A 23,068-nucleotide genomic window follows, 5' to 3' on the forward strand; every position below is an offset into this window, starting at 1 on the left:
CCAAAGGTTGAAGTCGGCTTGGCAGCACCAGCATTTTCAAAGACAGCAGACAGTTCAAAAGTTCACTAATCACTCACCACACAACCAAGAATGTTTTATCAACTCAAAATCCACAAAGATCAATAAAATAATATCAAAGATCAAACAATATTTTTAATCATTCAAAATAAAATGAATGAGAAAAGTAATCCTTCGAATCTAATTCGCACTGTCACTTTAGTCCGTATCTAAACACACACTAAACACTTCACAAAATCACTTGCACTGAGTCCCGCACTTTGTATTTTCAATGTTCACAGGAGGCGCTTGTCTTTTGCGCTCACTAGGACCCCGATGTTAACGAATTTTAACTACGCGACGCGCGGCCGACCGTTCCACGCGCGGGTCGCGGAACGACTGACTCCCCACTCGAAAATGGCAGGGCTTTGGAGGTAGCGCTCGAGTGGGGGGCCCCCCGGCGATACTCCCCGCATGCGCACAGAGCACCCCGCATGCGCACAGAACACCCTGCATGCGCACAGAAGACCGCTCGAGTGGGGGTCGCCAGGCGATACTCCCTGCATACGCACGCACACCGTCCATGCGTACAGAACACCGCGGGCAGTCTCAGTTTGACGAGCTACGATAATTGCGAAAATTCTTAACCTAATAAATAATTCTCTCTTAAAAAAAACAGTGCAATCACGTAAAATCCAATAGTCAGTGAAAAATAATTGATTGAAGAGAATTTAACGTGTGGATTTTGATCTTGACCATCAAAAACACTTCGATTGGATTTCTGAAACGGGAATGGGAGTATCAGATACATCGAATTACGTTCTGTTTTCTACTCCCGTCAGCTCGAGTGCCAGTTCGTCGGCGAAAACTGCTGCATCCGCTGTAAGTCGCTGTTATTTTTTAATAAAAAATAAGAGGAATCAATTTATTCATTGTTATTGCCTGAGTTTTGGAGACTGGGTAATGCTTCTATAGTTTATTCTATTTTTTCTTTAAACTTTGAGGTCATGTAGATACCACACATCCCATAAACCAAGGCCATATTTTCCTTTTTTTCCTGCTATTTAAAATGACCATTTTTTAAATAGTCCCACCAGTGCTGAACAGCTGCAGAGTGGGGATGACATGGAGATGAGGGGAAGGTGATAGTGACCGCCGCGCTGTCTCGTGCCGCCTGAGAGAACTTGTCCCATCTTGGATGGAAAAACCCTAGAACAAAGCCTAGCCGCGGGAATTTCGAATTAACTAATTGAGCCAACGCGATCTCTGGAATTATAATCCAAGGAGAATATTTATATCTATGTACTAACTGTTTCAGAATTGATTTGAACAAGTAATCAAACAGACAATTAAACTCATCTCTTTTATTGTTTACAAATGACAGAAGATAGTGCACGGAGTTTGAAGTTAGTATTAAATTTATAAAAATCAGCGGATGAAGATAAAATACCTCAACCTGGAGGGATCCGTCTAGTAAAAATGGGGCCATAGGGACCCTATGTAGTAACTGGCGATGATATATATATACTTTCGTTTATTCGCTGCTCCAGTCGCTCGTCACCCTCGAAATCGACCGGATTGCCTTTTCCTCGACGACGAGTCTCCGGGTATATTCGCATTAATTAATTCGCTTATCAACAATAATGGCGACCAAATACCAGGTCTGCATCATTGGCTCTGGAAACTGGTGAGTTTTAATAAGACGAGTCCTCGGGTTTTGTCTTGGAGTGGAAATGCCAGGTGGTGAAAAATTTCCAGGAATTGTTCTAGGGGTGAATTAACTGCGGCTTTGGGGTGTCATGTGGTACACTTCCGGGGGAAATTTTAGGTTTTTGTCTTCACGTGGGTCAACATGTCCCTGACCTTTCCACTTTAATCCCTCGTCCGAAAAATAAAACGTCAGAAATCGATTATTTTTTATTTCATTCAATTTACTTTTTTACGAATTAACTTGACTTTCACATCCATAGAGAAAATAAATAGTTACTTTCTCCTATTTCTAGTGGACGTTTACTGAAATTTTATAATTTTATGGAAATTTTTGGTAAAAAACTCGATTTTTTGCAATCGTTATAATTAAAATTGTTAAAATTGTCTAGAACCAGTGAAATTGTTTAAATACGCATTTGTTTTGAATAGAATTGTTATAAATGATTATTTTTATTCCTGTTGATTTTTTTATATTTGGGCAAGGACCGCAGTATTTAAATGGAATTCCAATTAAAATCCAGTGAATTCCTCTTGAAATGAAAATTCAACTGAGTTTCTCAGAGAAAGCCTCAGGTCATTAATTTCTTCCACGAGGACTGCGGAAATGTCTAGGGTTTCTCCATCGCCGAATTACTGAGCAATTAATAATTCATCATCTTAGGAAAACTCGTTCCACAGGCTATTATGTAATGATCCGGTTTTATTTTTAAAGTCGACAACGTAAAGTTGAAAGAAGTTATAAATTTAGCTGATGTTCCGAATATTATTGCCACATAATGCAGTTTCCACCCCAGGGGCTTCAGGAAAACAATGGGAAAAAATTGGCGAACAAAAACAACAAAAGGACTCAAAAAATAATCCCAGGAAAATTCCAGTGCTGACACTCCAATTTTTATCCATTTTACCAGAAAAAATCCATCAAAATCATTCACAAAAAAAACCCAAAATTTCCATTCAAGCAACTGAAATCGTTCCCCTTTTCTACTGCTGTCCTTGACCCTTTCTTATAAAATTTTTCAAGATGAAAAAAATGATAAACTGATTTTTTCTCGCAGGGGCTCAGCCATAGCGAAAATCATCGGTGCAAATGCCAAAAATCTGGAGAATTTCGAGGACCGAGTGACGATGTATGTCTACGAGGAGATGATAGAAGGGAAAAAACTCACGGAAATCATCAACGAGAGCCACGAGAACGTCAAGTATCTACCAGGGCATAAAATTCCGGAGAACGTCGTGAGTAAGACTTTGAAGCCAAAAAAAATTTCAGCCCTTCATTATTTGAGCGCAAGTTGACCTTGACTTCTACTCGCGACGTCTACAGTAATTTGTCATCGATTTTTCTCACCCTCCTACACTCCGTCTATTTACAAACAGAATAAACAGCGCAAAATCCATGACGATCGTTGTTTTATCTCGAAAAAAACACAAATCAGTCGTAAAATAAAATATTATAGCTGATTTGTAGCGTATTCCGAGAAAAATGGATAATTACAATTGTTTATGCCAATTTTGTGACAAATATGTTGGAGGGATTGTTTTTTTTTAGTGAGAAAAAATCGATCAAAAATCCCAGAGATTTTTGGAAATATATTGCAAATTAATAACTAAAATAATCGGTTGCGCTCATTTTGACAGTATTTTTTTCAAAATAATTAAGTGTAGCAGTTGTACGAAAACTCCTCATATTTATAGTGATAGTTCTGCCCAACTGATAACACGAGTGAGTAGATAAGGGGAAAAAATATGTTGTTGAATTGATTATGTAATCAGAAATAGTACGTTTGATTTAGATGCAACGAAAACGTTGTAATTACAATTCCTTCTCTTTTTAATTGGTAATTACTTCCTTTGAGTACTAATTTAATTAATTATAATTTTCCCCTTTGGACCGTGAATGGCGTGATGACTTCCCATAACTCTCACAAATAATTCCATGACAATCACATAAAATTTCAGGTTGCAGTCCCTGACGTTGTGGAAGCAGCAGCTAATGCTGATATCCTAGTCTTCGTCGTTCCCCATCAATTCATTCGCCGGATATGCAGCACATTGCTGGGAAAAATAAAACCAACAGCTGTTGGTTTATCTCTCATTAAGGTAATTTGTTAATTCAACAAAATCCACAATGACCAGCAATTATTTCTACCAACCAAATCTGTCTTAACGAATTCGCCTGAAATGAAATGAGAGTTACAAAATACTTGAAATACATTATCCCATGAATTTCTTGTCTCCTCAGGGTTTCGATAAAAAAGATGGTGGTGGCATTGAATTGATCTCCCACATAATAGCTGCGGAGCTCAATTTACCCATGGCTGTCCTCATGGGGGCCAATTTGGCATCTGAAGTCGCTGATGAGATGTTCTGTGAAACAACAATAGGTAAATTCATGAATTCCCTCTCAATTCAATTTTCCCTCTCGATCAAACGCGGAATGATAAACTTAATCTATAAATCAATATTCTTCAAACAGGAAAAAAGAAGCATAAAAATCGTTCTGATCGCGTTTAAAAAAAATAACTTCTCCGAATTTCCTCTTCGAGAAATACCCCCGATAAAAATATTTGCACATTAAATAAAGAACAGAAACAATAATAACATATCTATTCCTCTTGATTTTAATTGAACTTTAACTCTATTGTTTTAATTAAATTGAGATAAATTAGTTCAGTGGCAGGGGGATCTATTTTTAATTTTATCAAAAAGCTGGTCGTTATTTTTCGTCCAGTCATCGGGTGCCACGTCCAAAGTGTAGATTACTCGAATTAATACTTTGAACGTTTCAGGCTGCAAGGACAAGGCCGTTGGTACGGTACTGCGAGATATGATTCAGACATCATTTTTCCGAGTCGTTGTCGTTGATGACGTGGATTCGGTCGAGTGCTGCGGAGCCCTGAAGGTAATTTATCCATCATCTTCTTAAATTGCTGTGACCGATGGGGACTCGATGCATATCACTAGCCAAGTGGAAAAATAATATGAGTCGATTTTCAGGCTCATTAAACACCGACTTATCTAAAAAGCTTTATTTCTACTCTTGAAGTTTATCATAAAACACTCATCATTATTATTTATACGAGTAAACTGAAGATGATGTCATTAATGAAGATTGTGAATGATCCTGTAATTGAGACGATTAATTTTAGTGTATTTTCATTATTTAGAATATTGTAGCATGTGGGGCTGGCTTTGTTGATGGTCTTGATCTAGGAGACAACACCAAAGCAGCTGTTATTCGACTTGGGCTTATGGAGATGATTAAATTCGTCGATGTGTTCTTCCCTGGGGGAAAGCTGGGTACTTTCTTCGAGAGCTGTGGCGTCGCTGATTTAATCACCACGTGCTACGGCGGAAGAAACAGAAAAGTTTCTGAAGCTTTTGTTAGGACGGGAAAGGTAAACTATTTCTACGATTGTTCATGAGCAATTAATTATCACAATAAACAAATCCGTACGACGAAATAATTTTGCACAGACAATCGAGGAGCTGGAGAAGGAGATGCTGAATGGTCAGAAGCTCCAGGGACCTTTCACAGCGGAGGAAGTCAACTATATGCTCAAAATAAAGAGCATGGAGGGCAGATTTCCATTATTCACAGCGATTCACAGAATCTGCGTTGGAGAACTCAAGCCAAGTGATCTCATCGACTGCATTCGCAGCCATCCCGAACACATGTAAGCTCAATAAATTGAAAACTGGGGTCGATCTGGTGGAGGAAGGGGATTTATACCCGCAAAAAAATCTCAAACTGCTACTGGAAAGGAAGGAATGCTTCTTTTACTTTCTGCTTGCCTCTAATTCTCGTCGTACTGCATCAACAATTTTGTTGTTTTTAATTTTTTCAACTTAAATCTAAGTATTGTTTCTCCACTGGAAGTTGTTACTGTAAATATGTACGTATGGTTGTAGATTATGTATATTAGCGAGACAATTCTGGATGGAAATTTTTTTTGGTTGAGTTTTGGTGAGTGGACGAGGAAAAATTGAAGAAAGCTTTCTTTTTAGAATTGACAGGAAATATTTAATAATAGTCTAGATTTTTTCTAGACAGATTTTTAGTCAACTCAACTCTTTCAGATACTCAATTGTGGAAAGCTTTTTTCCCCAGTTGTAGAAATTTAGATAAATTCTACTTCGTTGGGAATCTAATCGGTGAGACGAGAGTCAAGAATTGTTAATGATCTGTTATCGATTGACGAATGTATTGGAGATAAATATACGAGTATGTTACGAAGATCCATCAATGAAATCGTCTAGTGAAATTGCTCTCGTGCACGTCTTTCCTGCTTGCTCTAATCATTCCTCATGCCGATTTATTCATATTTTTTTATCGCATTTCATTCATCCTTAGGTATGGCGACCAGAATCTCCCACCCCAGTGCCACCTCTGAAGACACGAAGAGGAGATTTGTTGAGGATCGATCCAGAGAAGATATATTTTTGTTATAACATATCAATACTAAAACTCCAAAGATAATAGTATTTTTAATGAAATTATTCCAGAACACGATAATACGTGGATTGATGCAGGAAATAACAAAAAGAGAATTTATACTGAAACACATGTGTTCATTCAATATAAAAAAAAAAACAAGTACTAATTTTAATTAAGGCATAACAATACATAACATAAATAATTGAAATTGCAATGAAATTATGAAAGACATGAAAATTGTCTTGATATTTTATTAATTGTTATTGATTAACAATTGGGCTCGCCTGCAATAAATTTTACTTGTCAATAATAATGAAAATTGATTTAAAAAAATCTAATTTCTGAATAAAATCACTGAAAAAATTGAATACCGTCCGAATTAATGTCTACTGAACCCGAAATTCACTAAATCTTTTCGAATTAGTCTCTTCAATCAAATATTCACGACCTACTTGTCATCATTCATGACATAATATAATATTTGGATAGACATTAAAAAAAAGGAGAGTACCTTCAGCCCCTAAAAATACAAAGGGCCTTGTCAATGAACCCTGAGGCATGCCGGCACGATCTAATATGCCAATGTCACAACATCATCACATGTGTGGACATTTTTAATTACTATAGGCTCGTTAAATATACCTGTCCCGCCCACCGGTGGCTGAGGCATAATTTTTCCTTGGAGATGTTCCAAGACTTGCGCATGAAGACTAGAAAGAACAAAATCCGCTCGACAAATCGCTCCTGAGGTCAATGGTGAACCTGAAGTGAGCCAGACATCAATCGGTAGTGCAAGAAGAGGAAGAAATTGTCTGCAGTCGAGGAAGAAATCACTTTCAGCAATTCAAAAAAATTCTCTAACACCTCCCGAAAATCCCTTCTTCACAATTATCCAAGGACTTTCGTGTTCGCCAGTTGTTAACTCCAAACATGAGTAAAAAGAGAGTCTGCATCGTTGGAAGTGGAAACTGGTAAATAAGAAACTCATTAAATCGCTAATGAATGCATGAGACGTGTCTCGGGGTAACAAATCACATCGTCCTGTCGCCATTCAATGTTCTCACATAAACGGTGGCTTCAAGGTGATCTTACCACTCAAGGAGATACCGAAACATCATCATCTCTTGATCACGCTATTTACTAGATAGTAAAACGTATAATTAATCTGCAATTACCCGTCTAAATTCAGTAGTGAAGGGATATGTGTCAAAACGCGGATTTAACGTTCTTCTTTTCGATCTATCTCGGAAACTATCGATCAAAGACAGGAACGTCACAAAAGTTTTTTTGTAGCTAATTAAATTCCGGATGGAAAAGGTATTTTAATATTTTCTGCTAGAATCAGTAATTTTGGAGATATGTCGATAGTTAACTCAACGAAAATTACTCTCAACTTCATTTGAATCATCAGTGCATCGAGTCCTGAGAGTTTACGGTAACGAGAAATAATGAGGAATTGTTGTTCAGGGGCTCGGCGATTGCCAAAATTGTTGGGGCCAACACTGCCAAGCACAATGACAAATTCGAAGAAAAGGTCACGATGTACGTTTACGAGGAGATGATCAATGGGAAAAAACTCACGGAGATTATCAATGAACAGCACGAAAATGTTAAATATCTCCCAGGGCACAAATTACCAGCAAATGTCGTAAGTACAACAACAAAATTGAGAAAACTCCAATTAAAAAAGATAAAAATGAGTCGAATACATTTTTTATTTACCCCCGATTTACCAAAAATAATCGGATAATCTCATCAAGTTTTTAATTAAGAACAGACGTTCATTCATATTTTCTCCTAACGCCAATAATTTATTAAAAAATCGATATTAATAAATCGAATAGATCTATTCATAAAAAACTTCTTCTTTTCTTCATCTTCTTTATTTAATGATTGATTAATTTTGCAGATCGCAAAAAATAGAGAGATAAATTGAGAGAGAATTTTGTTGAAATAGGAATAAAACGAATTTTTATTCAGAATTTTTAATGGAACTTCTGGGAAAATGGGATGAGAGGGGTGAATCCAAACACCTGATGAGAAATAAAATTTTTTTTATTCAGCTCACGCAATACATTGGTTTTTTATCGAGTAACAAAAAGTGTGCGATAATTATGGAGTGCAAACGTGCAAGATAATTTGTGATTAGTTTCCTCGGTGTCGGTGGGAGAGATAAATATTTGATCCCGATGTCCTCGTTAATAGCCTGACATGTGGATGATGATAACGGTGTGTTTTTGGATTAATTAGTAATCGGTTGTTGTGCGGACGTAGATTTTTCCTGACGGCATGGCGACTTTATCGACACCACCGGGGAACAGGGCAGCGAGGTCCTCGTCTTTGACAGTTGGCAGAATCATTACTTTATCGCCGGGCTGAAAAATCGGAGGATTAACGGTTTATCGAAGCTTTTGGAAATTATTTTTCGAATTTCGAGACTTACCACCCAATTTGCTGGTGTCGCAATTTGGGGCTTGCGATCTACCAGTTGCAAGGAGTCAATTACACGTAGAATTTCACTGTAATCAACAACAAGATAATTTTAAGACTGAAAATCGAATTCTACGGAATTCAGGGATAAATTAACAGAGTTGCAGAATTTGTTTATTTCATTTAATTCATTGGGACTACAAAATTAATTGGAATTTACTCGCAATTGGATTTTCATTTTATTCTTCTCAAACTAAATTCATGTAATTATGTAATTAATTTATTACATAATTTATTCTCACACTGACTTGATATTTTGAAATCGAACATTGAAATTATTAATGGTATTTAAATCTGGGACGATAAAAAAAATCGAGTGGTGGGGCTAATTTGAGATTTGGATTATTATTATTGAGACTTACTCGACATTACGACCAGTTGACGTGGGGTACTGCATACTGAGACGAAGACGATGGTCAGGGCTGACCACATAAAGGGCTCGAACGGTGATCGCATGTTCAGGATCGTCCTTCGATTGCTCGTCGATCATATCGAGTTTCACTGCCAGCGAGCGATCGTCATCGGCGACGATGGGGTACGGAAAGGCCCCGGGGATGTCCTGGCAGTAGTTCTTGATGTCCTGCACCCCAAAAAGTTCATAATAATCTCATGAATCTGATTCAAATTTACCAGTCCTCTCATCTTATTATAATCAATTTATCTCGAGATCTAACGATCACTCGTGGAAACAGTAGAGGACTTTATCACGGGTGATTAAATTTTTTACAAAAAAGTTCTTTTGACATTTCCTCTCAAAATCAATACACTTCGAGATAAATCTATATTTTGACCATCAAATTTCAGTTTTTGAATTTCATCGCTGAATTGGAATTTCATCTTGAAAAATTGGGAAAAATTGGGAAAAATTGGGAAAAATATATCTCCATCTAATCTGCAGATCCCCCGAATCGCCAGGGAATCCATAAAAATCTCTGCAATGCAGCTCATTTAATTGATACTCGATAATTAGTAATAGATGTTGTTATTTTGATGACTCACATTGACCCAGTCGACGTGATCCTTGAGCTTGTCGACCGAATGTGCCAGGAGTTTAACATTCCTCTTTTGAAACTCGGGCTGATGGACAGCAATGCGACCAAGCTCAGTAGTGCAGACCGGTGTAAAATCTGCTGGGTGCGAAAATATAACTACCCACCTGTTGAATAAAAATTCGTTATCCAATCGAATGGCAATGCCAGTACAGAGTGTCGATGTGCATCAGTGAATTTAAAATGAGAGTGAATGTCAGACGAATTGGCAAGAGGCCGATGCGGTATTGGCCCAGTTTAGTCGAGGACAATTTTAATGGACTTTTGCGCAATTTATGCACTTCCCAGACATGATTCCATCACTAGGTCCATTCATGGAGTCCAAGTGGATAATCTACCGTAATAATTTCCCATCCCCCGAGCATCTACAAATTTTTCGAATATTTACACAAACTCAAAAAAACCCAAATCAATTCCTTTGAATGTGAAGAAAACCTCTGCCCATCTGGATAATCATGAATAAATAATAATAATGGATAAATTTCAATCCCACAACGAAATTATAATTATACAATTTATTTCTATTTTTAGAATTTCAAAATCTTCAGGAGTTTAATTATGGATTTGAATATAAATCTGTAATTTGTCACTCCCAAAAAAATTTCGGTCCTTGGTATTGCTGATTACTGAAGTAATTGACAATTATTTGAATTAGAAATATTTATTTGAAATTGCATTGGAATTACTCACGAGTTTCCTTGCCACTCGTAAAAGTCGATGGGGCCCTGAGTGGTCTCAGCCTGAAAATTAGGAACGATTGAATTCAGTCTCATTTTTCTGATGAATCTTTACTGTCTCTTGACAGTGCGAATGTCTTCACTATGCGAATGCCCAACCCAAGATAGACTGTTACTAAGCGGTTGGTTCCAGCTATTTAAGGGAGAACGAGTGTCAGTTGTGTGCGTTCTGATGAAACATGCAGGCTGGAATTGTAATTCCCCCTCTTTGGTAGATAAGTCCCCGAGTGACGGAATTACATTTTAATCACCGAAAATCTGTCTCGAAAATATTCATTATGACATAATTGCTATCGGAATTTCATCGAACTCATCATCTTTTTCAATTTTTCAAATTGAATTTTGTCTGGCGCAGTTCAATATTGAATTTATTTTTATTTAATTACTTCAATTACTTTGATTTCTTTAATTACTTTACTTACTTTAATTACTTTAATTACTTTAATTCCTTTAATGGCTTAAATGATTTTAAATAGTTAAATCCTTTTCATTTCATTATTTAACCATTGCAATAAATTAAAAAGAAACTTATAAAATCTGAGATAAAGATATAGTTATAGTTATAGTTTTTTCACGGGAAAATGCGTCGGAAAAAACGTCGATGGAAAATCTGGAGGATAGAATTACGTGTAATTGATTATTTATTCAGTTAATTTAATGCAATCCTCTCACGTCTGTCGAATTGACACGGAAGCGCGTTCGAGATGCCTTGACCTTGTGGAGATTGAAGACTAGCCAAATGCCGTGACTTCTGCAATTGCTGATGACAGAATCTCTCTCAATCGACCATTCGTTTTCCCAGGTGGCCGTTCCCGATGTCGTGGAGGCAGCCAAGGAGGCGGACATTCTCATCTTCGTGATTCCCCATCAGTTCATCAGGGGATTGGCCGCTGCGATGCTTGGGAAAATTAAACCCGATGCCGTGGGGCTTTCTTTGATCAAAGTAAAAACCCCTCGAGTTAAAATTCATGAAAAAGAGTGAAAATTCTCAAAAGAAAATCTACAAAGAAATTCTTTTTCTCGCAATTTTTATTTGAACATATTTGTGTTTTCCCAGGGCTTCGACAACTCAGATCCAAAGAACATTCAGCTGATCTCGAAAGTTGTCACAGAACACTTGAAAATCCCCTGTTATGTTCTGATGGGAGCAAATCTCGCTAACGAAGTAGCAGAAGAAAAATTCTGTGAAACGACTATCGGTAATTACTCCACCTGTTCTTAATGAAAGGAATTCTATTAAATTTAGCATTGAAATATTTTATTTGTCTTTTATATGGTGCATTAGTGACGACTGATTGAGCTGACGAGAAATGTTTTCTCTTATCTCAGATCCGTGGAAATTGATTAGAGTTTTATTTACTCTTAATTATTTTCAGGCTGCAAAGATAAGCGACTGGCACCTCTTCTCAGAGATATGATTCAAACACAAAATTTTAGAGTTGTGGTGGTGGACGATCTGGAGGCAGTGGAAGTCTGCGGAGCTCTCAAGGTATTTGCCCTAAGCTCATAGAAATAATTACTCTAATTGCGATCATTATTACTAATTGCATTGATTATAATTTTAGAATATTGTGGCATGTGCTGCTGGCTTCGTGGATGGTCTCTCCCTGGGGGACAACACGAAAGCAGCTGTAATCAGGTTGGGGCTCATGGAAATGATTAAATTCGTTGACACATTCTACGGGGGATCGAAGCTGTCGACCTTCTTCGAAAGCTGTGGAGTAGCTGATCTCATCACCACTTGCTACGGTGGAAGGAATCGCCGAGTTTGCGAGCAATTCGTAAAAACAGGAAAGGTGAGACTCCATTATCCAATAATTTTGCAAGTTTTTGAGCAATATCTCTGAATCTAAGAGAGATAACAAAATATTTGTAGAATCTTTTTTTACAGCTTTCATTCCACTTTTGAACAAAGTCCTACAAAAAAATTCGTTATCTCTGATAGACTCCAGGATATTCTTCGAAAACTCGTTGTTCGTTACTGGATTAATTTGAATGAGTAATTAATTTGGAGAAATTATTTCCAGACTATCAAGGAGCTTGAGGATGAACTCCTGGGGGGTCAGAAGCTCCAGGGTCCAGCGACTGCTGAGGAAGTGAATGGAATGCTGAAGTCCAAGAATTTAACTGATAAATTTCCCCTGTTCACAGCTGTTCACCGCATCTGCAGTAAAGAGCTCAAAGGATCAGATCTGATTGATCAAATTCGCAATCACCCTGAGCACCAGTCAGTACATTTGCACTTTGATATCAAGATAGTTTGGTGGTTTTTGAATCTACCAAAATTATGATATCTCGAAGTAGAACGAATAAATGCAAAAAAGTATTTCATCGAAATAATTTTTTTTTCCACTCGATCATGAATTTGAATCGTCCCGTAGATACATGTTCAACTAAACCACCAAATTACTCGATTGAGAGGCAGCTTTTTGACTAATAATTCAGTAATTACTGTAGCTGCAGTTATTAATAACTGTAATTATTGATGATTATTATACTAATGTTTTATTCACCGGGAACAGTTTTGCGCCGAAAAACCTGTATGTGTTCTAACCCCCTTGAGGAATCTCCATTAATCCCATAATTGAATTCCAAAATTAATTAGCATAGGACCTTGCATGGCCATTAGTGCAACTGAGGTAAGAAGAGATGTTTCAGGAATGATATACAAATGCATACGGATTTTTCTTTAATTTCAGAGCTAACTTGGCGGCAGCTTGAGAATCCAAATAATCGAATCAATTAAATCCCACTGCTCAGAACTATCTAAAACCACTAGGTAGAGATAATTAAATAGCGAAGAGCAAAAATCTAACAACTCGGTTTAGTTAATAGTAATCTCGAGAAATCTCTCAGAGTCTGATAAAGATAGCTAAATTTCTGCAAGAACTTTTTTTTGGAGTGGACTGAGATTTGCACAGATCTTTCCAGGAATCTCGCTATCTCTTTGAAATGTAAACTCGACTGAGCAGCAATCAACTTGCTTTTCATCTCTTCGGCTATATGGATTTTAGGAGGAATTATGCAATATTTCCACTGCAAACCAATAGTTGTGGAGGTAAAATGAAAAATTGAGAATAATTTCAAATTGGAGAGATTGAAAAAAAATTTAAATTCGAGGTACTTCGCTACACAATTGTAAATAGGTAAATAAAAGAAGAGAAATAAGAGGAACAATTGTACATAATGATAAATAAATAAGGATTATTGCTATTAGAGATCGTTCTATTTTATTTTATGTGTTTACTCTAAGAATAAAGTAATTTACTAAGTGCGCAATCATGTCTCTATTTTCGTCCTTCCACATGGGCTTCCTGGGTTGGGCAAAGGAGTTCCTGGAAGTGGGAAATTATCGATTAAATGTTCTTCCCGAATTTTCAACTCGTATGTGCCGGGCTTCTTCTCCATTGCTTGAACTACTGTCGTCCGGATCTCGTGGTCCACGTCTTGAGCCAATTTATTCAGCTAGAAACAAAAATAATGGTAAAGAAATAATATCAGAGGAAAGTGTCATGATTTTTAAGCCAAAGCAAATAAAATAAAATTAACTAATTGACCCTTTCAATTGAATAAATAACCAATTTATCAATAAAATAGAATATTTGTTCATTTATGTAAATTTTTGTAATTTCAATAATTCATTGACTCAATCGAATTGTTTCCAGTGATTTTATATTTTTTGGCTAGATCATTTTTGAATCATATTTTTTACCTCGACTATAGTTTCCTGATTTGTGACATTTCTGTATTTCCGGTACTCCTCATTGATTCTCTGTCTAGTCACTGAAAATTAAAAAAATGATATGTACTAAACCAGGAAAATTAATCAGTACGTTTTGACCTGAGAAGGGAAAAATATTCACAAGATTGAAAAAATGATTACGAGTGAAATTGAATTGTCTACGAGTACTTGTGCGATTAATGACTGACTGAATAAATCCTCTTACGATGCAAGGCTTTCTGATCGCCCTCGAACGTCGACAATCTCGTCCTGTGAAGTTTCTTGAATACTTTGAGTACCTGAAACCAAATGAAATTCGAATATTTCTCTCCAGAAACTTATAAATACTCAAAAATACAGATGACTAAGACGCAGTTGACACAGACCCAAAAAAAAAAATAAATTAACATTGTTGAATGCTCATTACCTCCCTCCGAAGTTCTACACTCATTTCTCTATTATTTTAAAAATTATCTGCAATGTTTAATGCATCCTTTAAATAATTTCTCAGAAAACTGGGAGTCCCGAGCAAAAACAGAACCTCAAAGTATCGCGCGTGCGCAGGTAAAGAGAACGGGAATTTAGAAGTCAAACCCCACATTTGCCAATATCCTTCAGTCTATCCTCTTTCAAGGCCGTAATGCCCTCGACGTCGCCGATATAAGGTTTAAAAATCGTCTTTCCTCCCTCTCCATTAATTTTTTCATCGTGAGATCTTCCTGAAGTCAATCAGAATGTGTAATAAATCCTTGACACCACGTGAGAATACTTCAGGGAAGTATAACCTACCTCAACAATCGTAGAAGCAGAATGGAACCTAGAGGGAAGAAAAGGGTCGAGGATAGACACCTGAAAAAATGAGCGAGGTGTGCCCCAACTGTGGAAAACAGACATCATCACCTCGATGTCGATTAATAACAGACAGCTGTGGTCATGAAAAGTGTCGAATGTGTCTGTTGTACGAAGAAGAGGGCTGCAAAACCTGCAGTGATTTCCAGAGAGTCCTCTCGACGTCTTCGTCAGGTGAATTCTATAACCATTTGAAAAATTGTTAATACTCCATGAAACATTGATTTAACAGCATTTTATTATTGCCTTAATTTCCCAGGAATGATCTGAATCTTTCTTCCAGGTGCAGACGTCCAGAATCCCCAGGACACCCTTAAAAATCCAAATCACCCCTCCTCTCCAGTACCCCGACCTTCTGCACCTCCTGGTGGAGCCCCTACCCCCCCTCCAAAAGTGGAAAAATCAAAACCTCCGGACAGAAACCACATAATAACCCTCCCCGGTCACCCAGAGCGCTACAAGTGCACGTTGTGCCTAAAAATCTTCCGTAACAAAAAGGGCAAGTGCTACCACGACGTGTGTCGTACCGGAATATCCCCTTATCACTGTCCCCTCTGTGATAAGACATTCGTCAAAAAATCCCACTTTGAGTACCACGAGAGGGTGCACTCTGGCTACAAGCCATTCTCCTGTGTCATCTGCTCCAAGGCCTTTCCTCAGAAGAACAAGTTGAATCGTCACATGCAGTCGCACGATCCCGAGAAAAAATACCTCTGCTCCGTCTGCGGCAAGAGATACAACAAGAAAGACGACCTGACGACCCACAGTACAGTGCATTCAGGTGCTAAACCCCATATTTGTCCCACATGTGGTAAATCATTCAGAATTCGAACGAGTTTAAATCGCCACCTGAGGATTCACTCTTCAGAACGGCCTTTCACCTGCGACGAATGTGGAAAAAGTTTCAAGGACAAATCCTTGCTGGTGAGACACAAGAGAACACATGGAAAGGAGAGACCGTACTCGTGTGCCCACTGCCCCAAAGTCTTCCTGTCCAAGAGCGAGCTGAGAAGACACTTATCCAGTCACTCAGACGTCAAACCATTTGCCTGTAAGTTCTGCCAGACTGTTTTCAGGAGGAAGGATAATTTAATCCGACACATTCGTCATCATCACATGGAAGGGAGTGGAGCAGGGGATGGGACGACTTCAGTGGCTCCTCTGAATCACCAAAATCCAACGGCTGGAAATCCTCATCCACATTCCGTAAATCCATTGAATCAACTGAATCAAGAGAAGGGGGATCCTGAGAAAAAAAACAAGTCTAAGGATAAGAATGTCATCCTGAAGAAGGGAAACTCGACTAAAACGAAGAAAGGAAAATCTGCAGACAGCCAGATCGCTCCTCAGCACTCCACTAGCCAAATAAATTCCAGGCTAGACTCCAGAGGAGTCGCCAGTGTTATTCGTGCCCCTGGAGAGCTCAGCAATGCTGTACCTGTCATCAATGGCCCCATTAGGAGACAATCCGAACGACCAAACAAAACTGTTCTCACTTATACTCAGCCCATACCAATTGCTGAGGCTGTTGTTATCAATCAGAGGATCGAGGAGAAACTTTATCTCCAGAACTCAGGAAACAACTGCTTCTACAGGGAACGATCTGGTAGAGAGGGAATTTCGGTGGCTAGTCTGCCACCTCTTGGTCAAAATTCGGCGATCAGGGCTCTGCCTGGGGCCCGGAGAATGTCCGGGGACTCGAGTTTTTCACCTCCCAGGAGCGGAAGTCTCATCGAGCTTAAGACACCCGCGGTCGGAGAGGACGAGGGTAAGGCGAAGTGTATGATTGGGGAAGACGAGGATGTGGATGTTGAGATTTTGGACATGGAGGCGAGCAATTGGGCCTCGGCTATTAAGAAGAATCTCGGGTTCGAGGGAGCCAAGAAGAGCCCGGAGACACACTGGAGGAAGAGAACTGCTGGGAATCATAAGTCACAGCATAATTGACGATTCCACATTGTTTTAAGCTCTTCGAGCCTTTGAAGATTTATTTGTTCAATTTTTTTTTTGCAAGAATTCAAATGACAATGACGAATGAAGTTCAAGAATCGCTAGAGGATCGAAGATTTCTTCTTAATTATATTTAATTTTAAATTGTGGAGTAATACTAGTGGATACTTGAAATTGTGATATGATAAATTTTATTATTTTTGTATTGTGTGAACTCGGTGACTATTTGAAATTGTATAAAATGTAAATGATATTGGAATTGTTATGGAATTAAATGACAGGTAGGGATCAATTATTTATTATCTTAGGAGGATATTGGAATTGATGATCGGATGGTATTAACACCATGTTTTTAAAAAAATCAAATACATTCACGTGGTTTACTTAAAATATTTAATCTACTTGTTATTTAGGGCCTTATCTAGTCCATTTATAATAAAAATTGAATTTTACAATCAAAAGGATAAACTGCCTGATGTCACACCCTGGACATCAGGGGTATATTCGCAGCAATAAAAACATTATTTCTAATTTTTTAAACATCCACGTGGAAAAACTAATAAAGGCTTTTTCTTAAAATAATATAATTGATATTCACAAGACATGAGATTCGAAGGGAAAGTGACTAGTGTAATGCTTTGAACTGTCACAGAATCGTTAAATTAGCAAATGATGAACTTAGAATTGAAAAAGTAACTTTGTCCTTCGGGGATTAGTCTAGAAATTCGATTAGAACAATTGCTATCGGTTATTATCATTAATTACTTCGGTTTGGCTTTTGTCGTGTGCCAGGTCAATCGATCCTCGTAGTATCTGATGACTATCTGCGGGCACATTACGTTGGCTTCCTTTGCTGAAACTAAATCTGTCTCCTCTGAGCCCTGCCTGGACAGAACCAAAATGCCAATCCAAATTTCAGACAAAATCCCAAAAAATACTCTTCCAATAATTCAATTATAATAAGTAATTACTGATTGCTATTGATAGAAAAATAATATTCGCAATTGAATTTCTTGTTGCAAAAACATGACCTGTAAACATTGATTTTATTTTAGATCATTACCATTTCATGAGAAACATGAGCTCTCCACTGGAGTCAGTTGCTCCAATGATTTTCTCGGGCTGGAATCCCTTCTTGAAGCCTTTGGGCTTGTCCTCATCCTTCATAATTTTCTTAGAACTCATCTCCTGATGAAAACACACGAAGGAATCAACGGAATGTCAAAATAAATGACAACTAAGAGTCGCGTACATAAACTCACGATTATCTTCAAGGTTAGTTGGACTCCAAGATGTCAGTGTAAGAATCCTCGATTAAAATCTCCTTTCAGAATCCTATTGTCATCACGAAGACACGAAATTCAGTTTAATGACCTGAAGACGATTCACTGAAGAACGCGAGATCATAATTTACTGACAGCAATCATTTATGGCACTTGTTTATGTTTAGAAACGCCATGTTTGATTGTTTGGTACAATTTCGGAGCGATTTTGACTTCATTTTGAATTTTCCTTCCTTCCCGAATTCATTCGATGTTTTGACTGGGGCAGGCGGGATGAATGGGCCCAAATCATAGCTGATTGGAGCTGCCATTTCGGGCGAAACTGGCGGGACTACTCAAAAGACCAATTATAACAATGTGACATTTCCATAATTTAATTGTTAATTACAATAATAATACTTTTAAAAGCGAGAAAAATTCCATCAAGAATTGACGTCATAATAATTTATAACTGGCAATTGAACAGTTGTTGTTATTCTTTGGTTCGCTGTTTGAATTGCCCGCTGGAGTAGCACTTCCGGTTTTGACAGAAAATGGCAGATTGACAATGATGGCGATGATGGTAATCTCTTCGTAGAGAATATCTAACGAGGGGTTCACGAGGGCGAGTCAACGGACTGCCAATCGATCGTCACTCGTTTTCGGAGCAGTTGCGCTTGGGTATTCGTAGAAACTCCTGTGTTTGGATTTTTTTCCCGTCTCCAACGTTTTTTGGAGACAATTTGAGGATTAAGGATGGTAAAAATGGAGCACGAGGTGAGTTGCGACGATGAAATATATTGAAACAACTCATTTTACGATTTCATTAAGAAAAAAAGTATAAGCCTTGTCGATCAGCTCGCGGCGTGTGTCATATAAAAATTATTGTTTAAAATAGCGCAATCAACCTCTTGTATAACCCCTTGTATAGCTGTTACTTTTTGCGATTTAGTTATCATTTATAATTAATTTAGGATTTTTTTCTTTTGAGATAATCTGGGTATTTGTGTTTTTGGATTCACGGAGACAAATGCGTAAACATTTTATGTTTATCGTCTTCAGGGGAGGGTGGTTTTCAGTTTTTGTTGTCCAAGTCTTGAATATTGTTTCTATTCGATTGTTGCATCATATTGGGACTGTAACATTGCAAATTTCTATTTTTGGAGATCGAGAAACCGGTAATGCGCCGAGAAAAATGGCGACGTTTCAATTATTCTAAGGGTCTGGTTGACGCTTTGTGTTTTGTTTGTTGATTTTTTTTGTTGATCGGGTGAATTTTCGGAGTTTTGGATTTCAACGTGATTTTTGGGGGTTTACTCAAAATTTTGGAGGGAGAATCGGAAAATTTACTGAGGCGTACCCAAGCCGCGCCATTTTGAACATCAATTGCTCTCTCCATCATAACAGACGATTTCTGTTGAAATTCCGACGATTTCGTAATCTGTTTTTGCGCAATAACCTAGGATCTCCGAACGGTGGAAAAATTTCGTAGACATCAATAGAAATTTCGCTATCCCTTATATTTTCACGTATTTTACAGAAATTACGAATAAAATATAAGATATGAAGATATTTTGTGTAAAAATGAACAGTGAGATATGAATTTTGTTTAATGTTTGCCCTTAGGATGGTAAAAATGAACCTGAGCATGTCCGCAAGCTCTTCATCGGCGGTCTCGACTACAGAACCACCGATGACTCCCTCAAGAAGCATTTTGAGCAGTGGGGCGAGATCGTGGACGTTGTGGTAATGAAGGACCCGAAGACAAAACGCTCCAGAGGTTTTGGTTTCATCACTTACTCCAGGGCCCACATGGTGGACGATGCCCAGAATGCTAGGCCCCACCGTGTGGATGGAAGAGTTGTTGAACCCAAGAGGGCAGTCCCTCGTCAGGAAATCGGCCGACCTGAGGCCGGTGCCACTGTCAAAAAACTCTTCGTCGGTGGCCTCAAGGACGACCACGAGGAGGAGGACCTCAGACAGTACTTCCAGAGTTATGGAAGTATTAACTCTATCTCAATCGTTACTGACAAGGAAACTGGCAAGAAACGTGGCTTTGGTTTCGTCGAATTCGATGATTACGATCCTGTTGATAAAATCTGCCTGCAAAGGAATCACCAGATCCGGGGAAAACATGTCGATGTTAAAAAGGTGAATATTAATAATGATATATCCAAATTATATAATATATTTTTTATTTATCATTTGTTCATTTTGGAGATTAATTAATTGATAATTAGGAAAAATTAGTAATTTGATTTATTCATTTTCTATTTTTTTCACTGAATTGTAATGACACAATTGTAATGATTTTAAAATGGAAAATTTTTCAAGAATTCTTGTAGAATCGAGTGATCTCTGATTTTAGGCATTGAGCAGAGCAGAAATGGCATCAGCCACCGGTGGCGGTGGCGGAGGTGGTGGTGGAGGTGCTGGTAACCGCGGGGGGCAATCCGGGGGGAGGGGTCCCAGGGGTGGCAATCAGGGGGGCAATCAGGGAGGAAATTGGGGAGGTAGGGGAGGCGGTGGTGGTGGTGGGGGCGATTGGAATAACGGTGGTAGTCAGGGGGGTTACGGAGGGGGTAATCAGGGGGGATGGGGTGGAAATGGACCCTGGGAGAATCAAAATCAAGGCAAGTCATCAGGCGAAATAGGTGAACACTATGAATTATTTTTTTAAATCGACTTATTATTTCAATAGCAAAATTATAAATCAAGATTATTGGAATTTCACTTTTATCAAATTTCGATTTATCTCAATAACTGTTGATTTTAGAGGGAAACATTGTCAAAGCTTTTTTGGGGAAATTTAATTGGCTATAAAAAAAGGTCTTGGAGGTTTTCACTTCTCACTTTTAGTGAGATGAGAAAAACGTTGAATTCACTTTATCTCAGTTTATAATTTTGTTATTGATTTTACTCGCTTTTTACTGTTCGATTTCAATCATCTTTTTGACTCGCAGGGGGAGGCTGGGGTGGCCAGGGGGGCCAGGGTGGTTACAATTCCGGGGGCAACTGGAGCAATGACAACTTTGGCAGTGGATATCAGCAGGGATATGGCGGTGGACCAGTCAGAAACAACTTCAATTCGGGAGGAAGGCCAGCACCCTACGGTACTAGTATGGGTCCTAGTGGCCGGCAATCTGGAGATGCGAGATGGATGCCACAATTCGGTGGACAAGGTTGCTCTTAACTCATTCAACAGAATTGTCTTTGGATGTACAACGAACGCTCATCGTTCAATCCCAGATCCCACTAAAGAAGTGGACAATTTTGACTGAATTTTTTACTAATTCCTCTGAAAAAAAAAAACTGAATTCACTAACTTCAGCTAATTCTCACATCACAAAGTTTCATTGAAAAAAAAAAACTAGAGAATTCCCTGTAGAATTATGATCTTTCTCTAAAACATTTCAAATCGAACTCGTAATTACATTTTTCCTCTTTTCCCCTCAGAAAAGCAAGTAATCACTTGTTTTTCGTTTTCCTTTGATACGTCTTCCTTGAATTAGTCATATATTGTGAGAGCCCCTTTGTCCACTTAATCGATGTAGCAACTGTACCGATTCACTTTGTTAATCATCGACACGAAAAAATCAGTCCTCTTGAAGAAATCTTCATTATGCAGTTAAATTCATGATATTTCATTTATCATTTCAGGCCCAATGGGCGGAAACTCTGGTGGAGGTGGTGGCGGTGGCTACGGTGGTGGCAACCAGGGTGGCTATGGCGGTGGCAATATGGGGGGTGGAAACATGGGTGGAGGTGGTGGCGGTGGCCGAAGATACTAAACCCAGAATGAACCAGGAACTCTCTCTCGTACGGTGAGTATTTCCACTAGTCTCTAATCAATCTCTAATTTTCCAGCCTAATTGAAAATAAAAACATATTCAACGACTTTTAACCGGATTAGAGTCTGAATTTCCCTAGTCAGAGCAAAATTATTCTCTCCACCCCCCAGGCAACAAAGGCTCAATCACGAGCTCAATTATTTATTTCATCAATTAGATTAACACAGGATGTAGAACGTTAGTTTATCACGTGAGATTTAATCACAGGTGCAGGCCCATGATTTTTTTCATTGATCCGATGAGTTGAGAATGGCCGAATGCCAGAAAAAAAAATTGATAATTGTTAGTTTAATTTAAGGTGGAATGAGCGTAACGTCAACTAACGTGATTTTGTCAATTTTAAACCTCAGGTGATCCCCTACTACTTGTCTTCTAGTCCGCACAGTAAACAACTGTGCTGTGTTAGTATGAAGGCGGCAGGCAGGGTCTAGAAAGACAGGACAATGGCAGGACAATCAGGAGGTACAGGAGAAAGTAATGAGAGTGAAAAAATCGAAAGATCAAAGTGAGGGAATAGGTGAATTAAGGATATCCATTTAAGTATTGACGTAGGTTTGAGGGGTTTTATGTTCACACGAGAGAGTTTTAATTACTTTCAATAGTTTCCCTTTTCAGTCCGTGCTGTTTTGCTTTTTTTTTTATTGAGGGTTTCATCACGGGTTCAGAACAGGTCTGGGTTTTATCATCACAATACATTCTGGGACGAACCATTCGCTGTGAGAGTTTAACGTGTCGATTAATATTTAATACCAATTGTTCGGGAGATTATGGCACTTTTTTCCAATCATTGAGGTGGAGATAGAAGATAGAACATTTGACAGCATTTCATTGTCGTGGATGTGTTTAGGTTAATACCCAATTAATGTTTAAGTTGTATAATGTCTTAAGAGGTAGTTTGAATAAATGGAGAATTGAAACAACATTACCAGAACCTTTTTCCAGTTTTTAAAGTCTCCTTTTTGGGGAGGAGGATTTGTTGTGAGCGTGCTGTCAAAATACGAGGATTTATTTGGATAT

The 23,068-nt window shown here is 38.2% G+C and overlaps 7 protein-coding genes across 12 annotated transcripts; 4 read left to right on the top strand and 3 right to left on the bottom strand.

Annotated features, from left to right (window-relative positions):
* The first annotated feature begins 1,536 nt into the window (after positions 1–1,536).
* On the top strand, positions 1,537–6,350 carry Gpdh1 (Glycerol-3-phosphate dehydrogenase 1). Of its 2 annotated transcripts, XM_011305891.1 has the most exons (8): positions 1,537–1,684; positions 2,763–2,940; positions 3,664–3,804; positions 3,947–4,088; positions 4,494–4,606; positions 4,872–5,102; positions 5,182–5,381; positions 6,059–6,350. In XM_011305891.1, exons 1-8 carry the CDS (start codon positions 1,641–1,643, stop codon positions 6,096–6,098), a joined length of 1,089 nt encoding a protein of 362 aa, XP_011304193.1. In that variant the 5' UTR covers positions 1,537–1,640; the 3' UTR covers positions 6,099–6,350. The 2 variants fall into 2 exon arrangements, with proteins under 2 accessions (XP_011304193.1, XP_011304194.1); XM_011305892.1 differs by lacking the exon at positions 6,059–6,350 and having other exon boundaries at positions 5,182–5,956.
* Positions 6,351–6,867: 517 nt separating this feature from the next.
* LOC105267209 (glycerol-3-phosphate dehydrogenase [NAD(+)], cytoplasmic) lies at positions 6,868–13,636 on the top strand. 3 transcript variants are annotated; one of them, XR_892239.1, is made up of 9 exons: positions 6,868–7,113; positions 7,610–7,790; positions 11,221–11,361; positions 11,476–11,617; positions 11,795–11,907; positions 11,984–12,214; positions 12,446–12,645; positions 12,941–13,057; positions 13,118–13,636. XR_892239.1 is itself a non-coding variant. In XM_011305895.1 (8 exons), the coding sequence occupies exons 1-8, from the start codon at positions 7,073–7,075 to the stop codon at positions 13,137–13,139; spliced, it is 1,071 nt and encodes a 356-aa protein (XP_011304197.1). In that variant the 5' UTR covers positions 6,869–7,072; the 3' UTR covers positions 13,140–13,636. The 3 variants fall into 3 exon arrangements, 1 of the variants encoding a protein (XP_011304197.1); XR_892240.1 differs by lacking the exon at positions 6,868–7,113 and adding an exon at positions 7,237–7,459; XM_011305895.1 differs by lacking the exon at positions 12,941–13,057 and having other exon boundaries at positions 6,869–7,113.
* LOC105267208 (peroxiredoxin-6) lies at positions 8,180–10,566 on the bottom strand. Its single transcript, XM_011305894.1, has 5 exons — positions 10,372–10,566; positions 9,632–9,788; positions 8,995–9,212; positions 8,586–8,661; positions 8,180–8,517 (listed from the first exon to the last, which is right to left on the bottom strand). The coding sequence occupies exons 1-5, from the start codon at positions 10,452–10,454 to the stop codon at positions 8,389–8,391; spliced, it is 663 nt and encodes a 220-aa protein (XP_011304196.1). The 5' UTR covers positions 10,455–10,566; the 3' UTR covers positions 8,180–8,388.
* Positions 13,637–13,671: 35 nt separating the features above from the next.
* On the bottom strand, positions 13,672–14,702 carry LOC105267206 (complex III assembly factor LYRM7). The gene is made up of 4 exons (XM_011305893.1): positions 14,567–14,702; positions 14,366–14,438; positions 14,131–14,201; positions 13,672–13,883 (listed from the first exon to the last, which is right to left on the bottom strand). Exons 1-4 carry the CDS (start codon positions 14,588–14,590, stop codon positions 13,698–13,700), a joined length of 354 nt encoding a protein of 117 aa, XP_011304195.1. The 5' UTR covers positions 14,591–14,702; the 3' UTR covers positions 13,672–13,697.
* Positions 14,703–14,837: 135 nt separating this feature from the next.
* On the top strand, positions 14,838–17,330 carry LOC105267211 (zinc finger protein 577). The gene is made up of 2 exons (XM_011305899.1): positions 14,838–15,162; positions 15,272–17,330. The coding sequence occupies exons 1-2, from the start codon at positions 14,997–14,999 to the stop codon at positions 16,933–16,935; spliced, it is 1,830 nt and encodes a 609-aa protein (XP_011304201.1). The 5' UTR covers positions 14,838–14,996; the 3' UTR covers positions 16,936–17,330.
* Positions 17,315–18,476, bottom strand: LOC105267210 (Heterochromatin protein 6). Of its 2 annotated transcripts, none has more exons than XM_011305898.1 (3): positions 18,191–18,476; positions 18,002–18,126; positions 17,315–17,823 (listed from the first exon to the last, which is right to left on the bottom strand). In XM_011305898.1, exons 2-3 carry the CDS (start codon positions 18,121–18,123, stop codon positions 17,700–17,702), a joined length of 246 nt encoding a protein of 81 aa, XP_011304200.1. In that variant the 5' UTR covers positions 18,124–18,126; positions 18,191–18,476; the 3' UTR covers positions 17,315–17,699. The 2 variants fall into 2 exon arrangements, with proteins under 2 accessions (XP_011304200.1, XP_011304199.1); XM_011305897.1 differs by having other exon boundaries at positions 18,201–18,474.
* A 312-nt stretch (positions 18,477–18,788) lies between these two features.
* On the top strand, positions 18,789–22,973 carry Hrb87F (Heterogeneous nuclear ribonucleoprotein at 87F). 2 transcript variants are annotated; one of them, XM_011305900.1, is made up of 6 exons: positions 18,789–18,977; positions 19,827–20,351; positions 20,569–20,854; positions 21,164–21,382; positions 21,861–22,024; positions 22,402–22,973. In XM_011305900.1, exons 1-5 carry the CDS (start codon positions 18,957–18,959, stop codon positions 21,989–21,991), a joined length of 1,182 nt encoding a protein of 393 aa, XP_011304202.1. In that variant the 5' UTR covers positions 18,789–18,956; the 3' UTR covers positions 21,992–22,024; positions 22,402–22,973. The 2 variants fall into 2 exon arrangements, with proteins under 2 accessions (XP_011304202.1, XP_011304203.1); XM_011305901.1 differs by having other exon boundaries at positions 18,790–18,977; positions 21,164–21,313.
* Positions 22,974–23,068: the final 95 nt, after the last annotated feature.

This window comes from Fopius arisanus, unplaced genomic scaffold (assembly GCF_000806365.1).
Source record: "Fopius arisanus strain USDA-PBARC FA_bdor unplaced genomic scaffold, ASM80636v1 scaffold00045, whole genome shotgun sequence".
NCBI classification, from domain to species: domain Eukaryota; kingdom Metazoa; phylum Arthropoda; class Insecta; order Hymenoptera; family Braconidae; genus Fopius; species Fopius arisanus.